Consider the following 14,114-nt stretch of genomic DNA (forward strand, 5'->3'; position numbering starts at 1 on the left):
CTATAGTATTGCCTGTAGTCTACGATAGTCTTGATTGTAGTCAAGACTCTAATCTTGACTATAGTCCAGTCTCTTGTCTAGCCTTAAATCCTGACTGTAATCTAAACTCTGGACTTGACTGTTGTCTAGTCTCTACTGTAGTTTAGTCTATTTTCAAGTCTGTATTTATAAATGTGTAGCATAATTAGACTTTATCCTGTACTGCTTTATAAAGTCTTTACAACTGCTGGTTTACACCACTACCTCCTCCTCCCTATATACATGACTTCTGAATATAGATTTTTTTTCAACTCCTGATTGCTTTCACTTATATATTGTTTTGTACAATAGCAGCAGCATCATCATCATCATCATTGTGTGTATAAAGAGTAAAACAAAATCGTAATACAATAGTTGAAAAAATTATTAGCAAAGATAATAATAAGAAATATTTACAACAGAAAAATAAAAGCAGGAAAATTTTCAATACCACATCGAAAAATGAAAACAAATTGTAAATGGAAGGAAAGCCAAAAGAACATAAATTTTAACAGCTTTCTAAGAAAACAATTGCTAAAGGAACAGGTCATACACCCTCTAACACACTCATCTCCATTATTGAGCTGCTAAAGTAACCTCCAAAAAGACAATATTTACTTTTGGGGTTACGTAAGGAAAAACAAAACGCATTTGTCTTATAAATACTTTAAACAAATTTACCTTGTAATTGGAGGGCACATTAATTGAAAAATATATGAAAATTGAAAGCAATTTTTATGTGGAAAAAAATTAAGTTTGAAAAAAAATGTGGAGAAAATGAAAAGAAGAAACCTTAAATCTCTTGTATAGTATGGAGAAAGAATAGAGATTAAAAGGCAAGTGTTTTCCAGTTGTTAAGCACTTTATCGTAGGAACATATTGAATCTAGGCATTGAAGATAGCAATCATAAGTCACATATATTTTCAGGATCATCACGATCGGTTCAGGAATGACTGAAATATAAGCCTAAAACTTTGTTATTCAAAACATCTCAAGATGCTGAGTAAAACTAAGTACATAAAGAACTACGATTGTGGAGAAAAAAGATCTTCGGTTGTAGATAAACTTTGATAGCTGTAAGATCCTCAATTATATACGAAATTGGACCACATAAGGAGCCACGATTGCTCAGTAAATTCAACTATATAAAGAACTAGGATTGTAGAGGAAATTAGATTACTTAAATCGCTATGATTGTACAAGAAATTGGATAACCTAATTAACAACGATTAAAGAGAAAATTGGACTATTTCAAAAGCAACGAATCCAGAGGAAATTGGATTGCTTAAAGAGCTAGGAATACAGAGGAAATTGGACTTCGTAAAGAACAAGAATTTCAGAGAAAATTCAACTACTCAATGAGTGCAATTGAAGATGAAATAGCTCTACCAAAAGCTACAAAATTGCAGAGCAAATTTAGTATTTATGAAGCCACGATTGCAGAGTAAATTGGACTACATAGATAGCTACGATTCCAGAGGAAATTGGATATCTTACAGACCATAATTACAGACTTCTTAAAGAGCTACGATTTCATTATAAGTTGGACTATTTAAACAGCCAAGACAGCAGGGGAAATTGGACTATATATTAACATAAAGAACTACCATTTTAGAGGAAATTGGACAACTTATATATCGAAGATTGCAGAGGAAATTTACTATTTATGGAGACACGATTTTAAAGTTAATTAGTCCATATAGAATGTTCCTATCCTATGGGAAATTGGATAACCTAAAGAACAAATCTACAGAGGAAATAGGACTAGTTATAGAGCTGCAATTACATAAGAAGTTGGACTGCTAAATAAGCTATGATTGCAGAGGATATTGGACTACTTAAAGAGACACAATTCCAGAGGAAATTGGGCAACTTAAATATTCATGATTGAGGAATAAACTGGACTATTTGTTTACACAAAGAACTAACATTGTAGAGGAAATAGGATAACTTACAAACGACGATTGTAGAGGAAATTGGATAACTTACAGATCCGAAATTTCAGAGAAAATTCATTATAATGGGGCCACGATTGCGGAGTCACAATATTGGACTACATAGATAGCTATGATTCTAGAGTAAATTGCTCAAATTATAGGCCATATTTGCAGAGGAAATTGGACTTCTTAAAGAGCTACAATTGCATTGTATATTTGACTGCTTAATGAACCTAGATTGCGGAGAAAATAGGACTACTTAAAGAGCAACAATTGCATTGGCATTTGGATTACTTAAAGAGTTACGATTGCAGAGGAAATTGAACTGCTTAACGAGCCAAGATTGCAGAGGAAATTGGACTACTTAAATAGCCAAAATTGAAGAGGAAATTGGACTACTTAAAGAGCACAGATTGCTAAGGAAATCGAACTACTTGAAGAGCCACGATTACCTTGGAAATTGAACTACTTAAAGAGCCACGATTACCTTGGAAATTGGACTACTTAAAGAGCCAGGATTGCAGAGGAAATTGGACTACTTAAAGAGCACAGATTGCTAAGGAAATTGAACTACTTGAAGGGCCACGATTACCTTGAAAATTGAACTACTTAAAGAGCCAAGATTGCAGAGGAAATTGGACTATTTAAAGAGCCAAGATTGCAGAGGAAATTGGACTACTTAAAGAGCACAGATTGCTAAGGAAATTGAACTACTTAAAGAGCCACGATTACCACGATTACCCTCGATTTTAAAGGAAATTGTATATTTAATTGGCCTTAATTGCACATGAAACTGAGCTATTAATAGTGCTGCGATTGAAGAGGAAAGTGACATGATTTCAGGGGGAATTGGAGTATTTAAAGAGCTACGATTTTTGAGATAATTAATTAGCTTAAAGATCCACGATTGCAGAGCAAATTGGACATTTTAAGGATCTATAATTAGATAGAAATTTTGACTTTCTAATGAGCCATGTTTGCAAAGGAAATTGGGCTACTTAAAGAGCTACAATCAAATAGAAAGTAGGACTATTTAATGAGCCTAGATTGCAGAGGAAATTGATCTTATTAAGGAGACTCCAAAGTGAGGATATTGAACTTCTTAAAAAGACATAATTGCATAGAAAGTTGGGCTACTTTATGACATTGAAGAGGACATTGCACTGATTAAAAATTAAAAATGTGCCGGAATTTCAAAGGAACATTTTAAAGAGCTATGATTTTAGAGAACTTTTAACTACTTAAAGACCATCGATTGAAGTTGAAAGTTCTCTATACTTATTGTTCCAAATAAATATAACTTTTAATTCAATTTAAATATTCACAATTATCTTTTATTTAAGTTCAGTTTACCTAGACTTATGCCTTCCTCTCAAACTTACTTAATATGTTATAATAACTACTTACTTTCATTCTCATAACAAAAATTTAATTGCGCAGTTTGTTTAATTATAAATATTCTCCTTAACAAAATCCTAAGAATTTCAATAGCTACTTTCAAGGTAAACATAAGCAGCTTTTAATAATTCCCATACCTTAACATTTAACAATTTTCAATTCAATAGATGTTATTACATATTTCAACTAATTTGCATAATTTTCATTTATACCCAGCACTTCGAAAGGCTTAAAAAATAATTTGAATTTATTGTATACATTTGCTTACAATAAAATAATATTTTGCTTAACTAAAAGCTTTAATTATATGCCAGGCTTTACTATTGATTAAATGTAAATACATTTTATACTTTATATGCTATTTTTCCTAGAATTGAAGAAAACTAAGCATTGCAACCTTAATTCACTATTTTTTCTTAATTTTTTCAAAAACCATAAAATCTCCTATTTCATAGACCTTTCCTTATACCTTATACCTATTAAGTTTAAATATTTTTTTCCCTTTGGGTTTTTTCTCTCTACATTTTCTTGCTATTGTCCTTAATATGCTTATATGTAAACAGCAAAAAAAAAGGTGTTTGAGCTGGTGGGTTGTGTAGATTGCATGCTGTCTTGGCTTATATTTTGCGGTTAACCATAAAAACCTGATACTAATAGGGTGTCAAATTATAATTCTATTGCAAAAATGTGGAAATGTGTTAAACAACAAAAAAATGTATTTTAATTTTTTTATGAAGTCATAAGTCATTTAAAAAAGGATCCTTTTTTGTAGTTGCTGTTTACTTTTTTTTCTCCTTTAAGTTGTGTTTGAAAACAAAAGGAAAATAAAAGTTTTCTAATTAAATTTTCCTGTATTTTTTTTCATAAATTTTAATTACAATGGTTTGCTGGTTTTATGCCGGCAACTACATTAGGAGAAATATTAATATTTTGGGTTAAAAGAATTTTTTTTAAAGAAGTGATAACATCAATGGGAGAAGAAAAGAAATTACAGAAGTTTTTTGTATGCAGGCTGAACGGAAGCAAGATCAATGATTATGGTGGAGCGGTTGAGGAAACACTATTAATGATTGGAATGGAAATTAATCTGCCTAAAGACTAGCAATTTCTTTTTAAAAAGCTACAATCTCAGAAGAAATTGAAGTTATAATGAGTTATGATTGCAGGTGAAAGTTTACTACTTGAGAATACTCAGTTGAAGTGGAAACTTGTCCACAATAAGAACTGAAATTTGACTTCCCAAAGAACAACAATTTCTGTACAAATTTTATTGCTGTCTGAAGAAGAAATTTCACTGTTTAAATAATAAGTGTTAAAGAAATTTAACTATTTAATGAAGAAATATGACTACTTCAGTTGCCAAGGTTTCATAGGTAATGGAACTACTTAAGTAATCAAGATTGCAGAGGAAATTGAACTACTTAAGGAGCCAATATTCCAGAGGAAATTGAACTGCTTAATGATCCAAGATTGCAGAGAAAATTGGATGACTTAAAGAGCCAATATTACTGAGGAAATTAGACTACTTAAAGAACAAAGATTGCAGAGGTAATTGAACTACTTAATGAGCCAAGATTGGAGAAGAAATTGGACTACTTAAAGAGCCAAAATGCAGAGGAAATTGGATTACATTAAGAGTCAAGATTGAAGAGGAAGTTCTGTTACTTAAAGACCCAAGATTGCAGAGGAATTTGGACTACTTATTGAGCCAAGATTGCAGAGGAAATTGGACTACTTAAAGAGCCAATATTACTGTTGAAATTAGACTACTTAAAGAACCAAGATTGCGGAGGTAATTGAACTACTTACTGAGCCAACATTGGAGAGGAAATTGGACTACTTAAAGAGCCAAAATTGCAGAGAAAGTTCTACTACTTAAAGTACCAAGATTGCAGAGGAAATTAGACTACTTAATGAGGCAAGATTGCAGAAGAAATTGGACTACTTAAAGAACCAAGATTGCAGAGGAAATTCTACTACTTAAAGAGCCAATATTACTGAGGAAATTGAACTACTTAAAGAGCCAATATTGCAGAGGAAATTAGACTACTTAAAGAACCAAGATTGCAGAGGAGATTGAAATGCTTAATGAGCCAAGATTGCAGAGGAAATTGCACTACTTAATGAGCCAAGATTGCAGAGGAAATTGGACTACTTAAAGAACCAAGATTGCAGATTAAATTGAAATGCCTAATGAGCCAAGATTGTAGAGGAAATTCTACTACTTAAAGAGCCAATATTACTGAGGAAATTGAACTACTTAAAGAGCCAATATTGCAGAGGAAATTAGACTACTTAAAGAACCAAGATTGCAGAGGAAATTGAAATGCTTACTGAGCCAACATTGGAGAGGAAATTGGACTACTTAAAAAGCCAATATTACTGAGGAAATTGGACTACTTAAAGAACCAAGATTGCAGAGGTAATTGAACTACTTACAGAGCCAAGATTGGAGAGGAAATTGGACTACTTTAAGAGCCAAGATTGCAGAGAAAATTAGACTACTCAAAGAGCACAGTTTGCAAAGATAATTGAACTACTACATGAGCCAAGATTGCAGAGGAAATTGAACTACTTGAAGAGACAATATTGCAGAGGAAAATGAACTACTTGAAGAGACAAGATTGCAGAGGAAATTGAACTACTACACGAGCCAAGATTGCAGAGGAAATTGAACTACTTAAACAGCCAAGATTGTAGAGGAAATTGGACTAGTTAAAGAGCTAAGATTACAGAGGAAATTAGATCACTTAAAGAGTCAAAATTGGAGAGGTAATTGAACTAATGAATGAACCAAGAGTGCAGAGGAAATTGAACTACTTAAAGAGGCAATATTGCAGAGGAAATTGAACTGCTTAATAAGCCACGATTTCAGAAGAAATTGGACTACTTAAAGGCCCAAGATTACAGATGAAAATGGACTACTTAATGAGTCAATAGTACAGATAGAATTTAAATACTTAATGAGCCACGATTGCATAGGAAATTGAACTACTTAAAGGTAATTGAACTACTTAATGAACCATGATTACAGAAGACTACATAAAGAGCCATGATTGTAGATGAAAAAAGACTGCTTAAAGAGCCAAGATTGCAGAGGAAATTGGACTACTTAAAGAGCAAAGACTGCAGAAGAAATTGAACTTCTTAATGAGCCAAGATTGCAGAAGAAATTGGACTACTTAAAGAGCAAAGACTGCAGAGGAAATTGAACTTCTTAATGAGCCAAGATTGCATTGGAAATTGAACTACTTAAAGAGCCACCATTGAATAGGATATTGAACTACTTAAAGAGCCAATATTGCAGAAGAAATTGGACCACTTAAGGAGCTACGATTGCAGAGGCATTTTTGTTTTTGCTTAAACAACCAAAAATGTTGATGAGGAAATTGGACTTCTTAAAGATCCATAATTGTTGAGGAAATTAGTTGACTAAAATGGCCTTAATTGGAGAGGGGGTTAGACTACATAAGACTCAAGTTCTCAGGGGAAATTTTAGAGTTTTTAGAGCCATAATTAAGAAGAAATTGATTTACTTATAGAGCCGCGATTGCTAAGAATATTGGACTACCTAGAGCCATTATTATTATTATTGAGGATATTATAAAACTAAAAGATAAACAATTTGAAAAAATTGAGGCTACTTAAAGATCCACGATTTTTGAAGAAAATTTAAGTACTTAAAAGGCCGAAATTGTAGAGGAAATTGAAGTAGTCAAAGAGTATTCAGAGAAAAAATTATTTACTTCCTTATATTAATTCTACTGTTAAATAAGCCTTATTTACTGAAAATGCCATGATTATTGCAAACATTTGACTATATAAAGAACAGTGATTGTAGTGATACATAAAATTGTATAGACTTTAATGTTATGTTATATTTGATTTGTCCTATTTAATAATTAATATTGGGCAAATCTTTATTTATAAGGTTTTCAACACTCGACTATTTATAAACATAGTTGGTTTTATTTGAATACAAATAAATCTATGTATAACGTATGTAAGTATATTTAGTTTTTTAAAAAAATTTCCCATTATCTTCCACACTTACCTTAACGAAATGATAGAATAGTACAGCGCCCACGGTTGACAGGGCAAACCACACAAAAACGGCAAATGTTGAGATGGATGAAATGCTCATGGCATGCAAGGTATTGGAAATGATAATAGCAGCTGCATGACAGAACAGGCATGGCATGAAAAGACGCTCCAAAATATCCCAGGGAATTTCGGCAGATTTTTGGGGCAAAACCGAAATTGAGCCACGTCTGAGTGAGGCGCGTCTGGAGGCACGGCGCTGAAGAAAATGAAGAAAAATAATTAATAAAATTGGGTGAAAATTATAAAATAAAAAAAGTAAATTCAAAAGCAGTTTAATAATTTTGTTAATTTTTCAAATTTTCTTTAGATCCCTGGACAATTCTAAAATAGTTCAAATATATTTTGGTTGGTTTTCAAAACAAAATAATTTATGTGTTTAACAAAAAAATAAAAGAAAAAACATTTTAAACAGCTTCAAGAATTATGTTGCAATTAAATAAAATACATTTCTAGCTTTATATATCATTTTTTTAAATAAATATTTATTTTTTTTTTGGAATTTTACCAAAAAACCATAAACATTTTCTTTTTGTTTAAAAAAACAATATCAACAAAATATAATTTTAGCTTTTAAAAATATTAAATTTTCTAGAATAATTTTGAAAAATTATATTGAAAACGTCCCCTGCCGCCAAAATATGTATGTGAAAACAGAAATTATTGTAATTTATAAATGACGCAAAACACACACAAAATAATCAAATTCTACATTTTCCTCATCATCAACAAAGTCATTATAAAGAATTTATAAAAAAAAGAAACCAAGAAAGTAAGAAAAAAGGAACACAAAATAAATAAAAATAAAATTAGCCTAAATCAAAGGCTAAAAATAGTAATTTATAAATGAACAAAAAAAAAAGACACAGAAAACAGCCGGCCGGCCGGCTAATAACTAGAAATAGTTGTAATTTGTCGTGTAATAAAAATGACTTAATGAAATTTAAACATTAAAAATAACAAATTCATAAAAAAAGAAGTAAATTCGCTAAATTCGGCTGTAACGAATTGTATATACCCTTTAGCAAATTATACATTCAAATAAAAATTTCAATTTTTTTTTCAAAATTTGAATTTTTAGAAATTTTTTTATAAAAAAAAATTGTAAACATTTTTTTTTGTAAATTTATGAATGAAATAAATTTTGTGTTAACAAAAATAGTTTTTGGTGAACAAAAAATTGGGGTTAAAAAATATTTTTTTTAAAATTTTAATTTTTTTAAAATATTTTTTTTAAAATTTTAATTTTTTGAAATTTTTTTTTAAAAAAAATTTCTAAACATTTTTTGTAAATTTATGAATGAAATAAATTTTGTAGCAAATTATACATTAAAATAAAAATTTTATTTTTTCAAAATTTCAATTTTTTTAAAAAAAAAATTTGTAAACTTTTTTTTTTGTAAATTTAGGAATGAAATAAATTTTGTGGGAAAAAATTTTTTTTGGTGAAAAAAAAATTGGGGTTAAAAAATATTTTTTTTTAAATTTAAATTTTTTGAAATTTTTTTTTAAAATTTAAATTTTTTGAAATTTTTTAAAAAAAAAAAAAATTTTAAACTTTTTTTTTTGTAAATTTAGGAATGAAGTAAATTTTGTAGCAAATTATACATTAAAATAAAAATTTCAATTTTTTTTTCCAAAATTTCAATTTTTTGAAATTTTTTTTTTAAAAATTACTTTTTGTAAATTTATGAATAAAGTTAATTTTGTGGCAAACAAAATTGTTTTTGGTGAAAAAAATTGGGGTTAAAAAATATTGTTTTTCAAAATTTTAATTTTTTCGAAATTTTTTTTTAAAAAAAATTTTAAATTTGTAAAAAAATTTTATTTTGTAATTTATGAATGAAATAAATTTTGTACCAAAAAAAAATTTTTTGGTGAAAAAAATACGGGTTAAAAAATATTTTTCCCGATTTTGAGCTATTGTCGGTCCGACTTATTATGGCGTTATATATGTATGTACGTCGTTGCAAAGGTCTTTAAAAGATTGCATCTATCATTAGATATCCATATTGTCTATATTTATGACATAATTATCTTGATATATATTAACAAGTAAGAGTGCTATATTCGGCTGTGCCGAATCTTATATACCCTTCACCAAATTATACTTGAAAATTTTAAATATTTTTAGGTAAACAAAATTACATTTTTTTTCCAGTTGTTTTTTGAATTTTTTGGAAAAAAATTTTTTTCGATTGTTATTTTAAATTTTTTTTTTTTAAATTTAAAAAAATTTTTTTTTTTAAATTTTAATAAAAATTTTTTTTTTAAATTTAAAAAAAAAAATTTTTTTTAAAATTTTAAAAAATTTTTTTTTTAAATTTTAAAAAATTTTTTTTTTTAAATTTTAAAATTTTTTTTTTAAATTTTTAAAATTTTTTTTTTGTTTTTAAATTTTTTTTTTTTTTTTAAAAAAATTCGGGTTCAAAATTTTTTTCCCGATTTTGACCCATTGTAGGTCCAACTTACTATGGTCTTATATACGTCGTTGCAAATGTCTTTGAAATATCTATCATTAGATATCCATATTGTCTATTAATGTCTTAGTAATCCAGATATATGTAAAAAATAGGTCAAAAATAGAGGTTGTCTTGGTTTTTTCCTCATATCTCAGCCATTTGTGGACCGATTTTGCTGATTTTAAATAGCAAAATTCTCGAAAGCATGTCTGACAGAATTATTGAAGATTTGGATCCCGAAGATATCTGGGGTCTTCAGAAAACTGATTTCAACAGACAGACAGACAGACAGACAGACGGACAGACAGACAGACAGACAGACAGACAGACAGACAGACAGACAGACAGACAGACAGACAGACAGACAGACAGACAGACAGACAGACGGACATGGCTTAATCGACTCCGCTATCTATAAGGATCCAGAATATATATACTTTATAGGGTCGGAAATGAAAAATGTAGAAATTACAAACGGAATGACAAACTTATATATACCCTTCTCACGAAGGTGAAGGGTATAAAAATAGTTCCAAAGTCGAGGTTGTTCTGGTATTTTCATTATATCTCAGCCATTTGTGGGCCGATTTTTTCGATTTTATATAGCAACTGAACCGGAACAAAAAAAAGCGGATATATTGATGTATGAATCAAGTTTGTATGTTATTTGGGGACTACGGAGAGTTGATTTCAACATACAGACGGTCGGTCAAGCCCTACCATATAATACCCTACTTTGAGTAAATGAGCAAAAAAAATTGTTGGACTCAGCTAGTGATTCTGATTCAATCGGTATATTTTGAGGTTTAATATTAGTTTAAACTAATATTTGTCTATGTTACCAACATCAGCACAAACGCATAATATTCCCCCTTCCCCCATTATATGAATGTAGGGTATACAAATTCGTTTAGTAAGTTAAGGTCAAATTAAATTAAAAAAAAAAACATAAATTTAAATGCCAATTTATTTAAAAATTTGTGCTCAGCCAAAATTCATTGCAAACAAATCAATATTATTTACTTAAAGCAGAATTTTATTGTTTTGAAAAAATTATTTCAATTTTGTTTTTTGTTTTCCTAAAATTATATACAGACATGTTTACACATGTTTGCACAAGAATATATAGAATAGAATGTGTTTGTTTATAAATCTTTTTTGATTTGAATGCCAATAATCGCATTTATTTTGTTTAAGATAAAATTCGAAAAAATACATTTCAATTTGACTAGACCCCCCACCTCTAGACAAATCCATGCAAAAGTATTCATTTTTTTTTTATTTTAAAAAAAATTTAAAAATGTTTTTAAAAGATATGAAAAAAGAGATTTGCTAAAATTCTATTGGCAAATGTTATTTGAATAAGTTATCTATATAAATATATCTCAAGTATTTAGACGACTAAAACAGCCTTGAATAAGCTAAAGGCTGGATACATAAAATAACCATCAATGGATATAACTGACTCTACTGGGATTAAAAGAAAGATATGGGACAGGAAAATGCAAAAATTGAACACATTTAACGTAAAAATTGCATAAATGTTACAAACAATATTGACAACTTTATTGAATGACTCAAATCACAGATTAGTGAAATTTTGTTTATTTGCTTAAAGAAACTTACAGCCTGGCCCACGATGTCGAAAGATAAATGAGTCGAAAAAATTTGTATGAAAAACACTCAGTTTTTAAAATTCTTTCGAATAGCTGTTAAATTTTTATTTTTCATTCCCCCTAGATCTGCTCTTGAATTTGATTGATTTCAACTCATTTTGATTTCATTCACTTGAAATGCGATTCATTGTTCTAATTCATTTGAATGAATTCAAAATCCATTGAATTGAAAACGAATTGCAACTCCTTTTTACAAATTCATTTGATTTGGAAATTAATTGATACTCATTTCTGCCTAATTCGTTTGAATTGATTCAAATTTCATTCAATTATTTTTTGTTGTGAAAAGAATTAATTCAAAATTTAGCTAATTCGTAACGAATTGAAATCAAAAAGACTAATTCATTTACAGCTCTAGTATACATACTTTAAGACAAATATTAAAAACAATTTTTGATGAAAAAAATGTTTGTATAAAATAAAAATATTTGATTAAAAAAAATGTGTTTCTGGTGAAAAAAATTTAGGATTTTCCAAAAAAAATTTAGAATTTTTTTTTAAAATTTATTTTTTATTAAATTTTTTTCTAATTTATTAGTGAAATTTTTTTTTTTTTTTATAAATAAATTTTTCCCGAAAAAAATTTGAATTTTTTTTTTTATTAAATTTTTTTTTCTTTAATTTATTTGTGAAAAGAAATGTTATGGGAAAAAAAATTTTTGGTGAAAAAAAAATAGGTTTAAAAAATATTTTTTCCGATTAGGTAATAAATCGAGGTTGTACTGTTTATCGTATATCTTAGCCATTTGTCGGCCGATTTTTTCGATTTTAAATATTAACCGAACCGGAACTATAGCGTATATATTGATGTATGATTCATGTATGTAAGTTATATGGGGGCTACGGAACGTTGATTTCAACATACAGACGGACAGACGGACATGCCTATATCGACACCGCTATCTATAAAGATCCAGAATTTATATATGTACATACTTGTGGGTTCGCAAATGAAAAATGTGGAAATTACAAATCGGCTGAAATATACAACCCCGATTTTTGGCCTATTTTTGACCTATATCTGGATTAATAAGTCGTTAATATAGACAATATGGATATCTAATGATAGATATTTCTAAGTCCTATTGATGCGAGTAACTTGGACCGACAATGGGTCAAAATATTTATCCTACAAAGACAAAAACTCATATACAAGTAAATATGGACATATTTTAAGTAAAAATGAGCTTTAATTTTAATATTTATCAAAATATGTTAATTTTGTTCCTACCTTTCTTATTCTAGTTGCCTGGGACACGTTAATGGCCTGGCGAATTTTTAATAACTTTAACATTTTTTGTCCAATTTCTGTTTTTTATATCTTATTAGAACGACAATTACGTACACATTTCGATTCTTTTAAATTAAATTGCAAAAGTAATTTTTTAATGGCAAAATTTTTACAAAAACTAAAAAAAAATGCATTTTTTCCCCTTGTAAATGAATCTCAAAACTTAAGACGTGCCTTATCCCCAACCGATTTACCTAACATTTTTTCAGGATGATTTTTTTTACCAATGTTCACCAAACTGGAGGGTGAGAATGGCCAAAATCCAACTTTTGTTTATTAAGGGCCACCCTAATGAACATAACCAGGTATGTTGCTGTTGACGTGCGTAAAGCAGTTCTGCTGTTGACATAAAGGTTAAAAAAAATTTAAAATTTGTATTTTAAGGTATAATTTGGTGAAAGGTATATAAGATTCAGCACTGCCGAATATATCTCTCTTAGTTGTTTTGTATCACTGTGTTATTTAGTGAGTCTTCGATTGACTTTAATTATTTTCTGATCAGATGTAAAGTGCAATAAGCGAAGGCTTTTGAAAACCTCTGCTTTTATTGATTAAGAGATACCACAGATACCACATTAAAATAAATGTTGATTGACTTAAAGATCTATGCTTAAAGTAAGAAGTGATCATGTCAGAGGATCATGCAAATAGTCTATTAAGAAATCGCCTGTGTGTCTTTTCAACTTCAGTATCTTGAACAGCGAACGTTTATTTTCAATATTTGCTTCATTGGATATTTATTTAAACCAAAGAATGTAATATATTAACTTATTCTAAAATGCAAAATTCTAAAAATATCTCTCTAAATTCTAATGATAATTAAGCATTTCCGTTCGTTAGCATTTAAATCTTAAAATCATATTGCTAGAATTCTAAAAATTATTTTAAATGCTTATTTACTATATTGATTTACAATTTTTATAATTTTCATTTTTATCTACAAAATTTTGTTCAATTATTGCTCATACGCCTTAAATATTTTATTTTATTTCAATTTCATTTCTACGTACATTGACCGAGTTGGTTTTTAGCCAAAAAATGTATTATTTGTAATTAATTTGGCTGACGTTTTTTGTTGGTTTTTTGTCGTCATGGCGTTTAGAGAGGTGGTTTTGTCATGTAATGTAATGTTGGTGTAATGCTTGTTTATGAATGATTAAACAAATTTATATTTATGACAAATATTGGGGGATATTCAAATCCAAAATAAATTCATGTATTTATTTTTAA

At 28.7% G+C, this 14,114-nt stretch overlaps 1 protein-coding gene across 1 annotated transcript in view; it reads right to left on the bottom strand.

Annotated features, from left to right (window-relative positions):
* Window positions 1-14,114, bottom strand: part of LOC135961913 (D-beta-hydroxybutyrate dehydrogenase, mitochondrial) — a 71,717-nt gene that overhangs the window by 52,398 nt on the left and 5,205 nt on the right. The window contains exon 3 of the mRNA XM_065513561.1: window positions 7,409-7,654. Coding sequence (XP_065369633.1) covers window positions 7,409-7,654 — 246 coding nt within the window. The remainder of the gene's footprint in view (window positions 1-7,408; window positions 7,655-14,114) is intronic.

The sequence above is a fragment of the Calliphora vicina genome, chromosome 5, assembly GCF_958450345.1.
Source record: "Calliphora vicina chromosome 5, idCalVici1.1, whole genome shotgun sequence".
Taxonomy (NCBI): Eukaryota; Metazoa; Arthropoda; class Insecta; order Diptera; family Calliphoridae; genus Calliphora; species Calliphora vicina.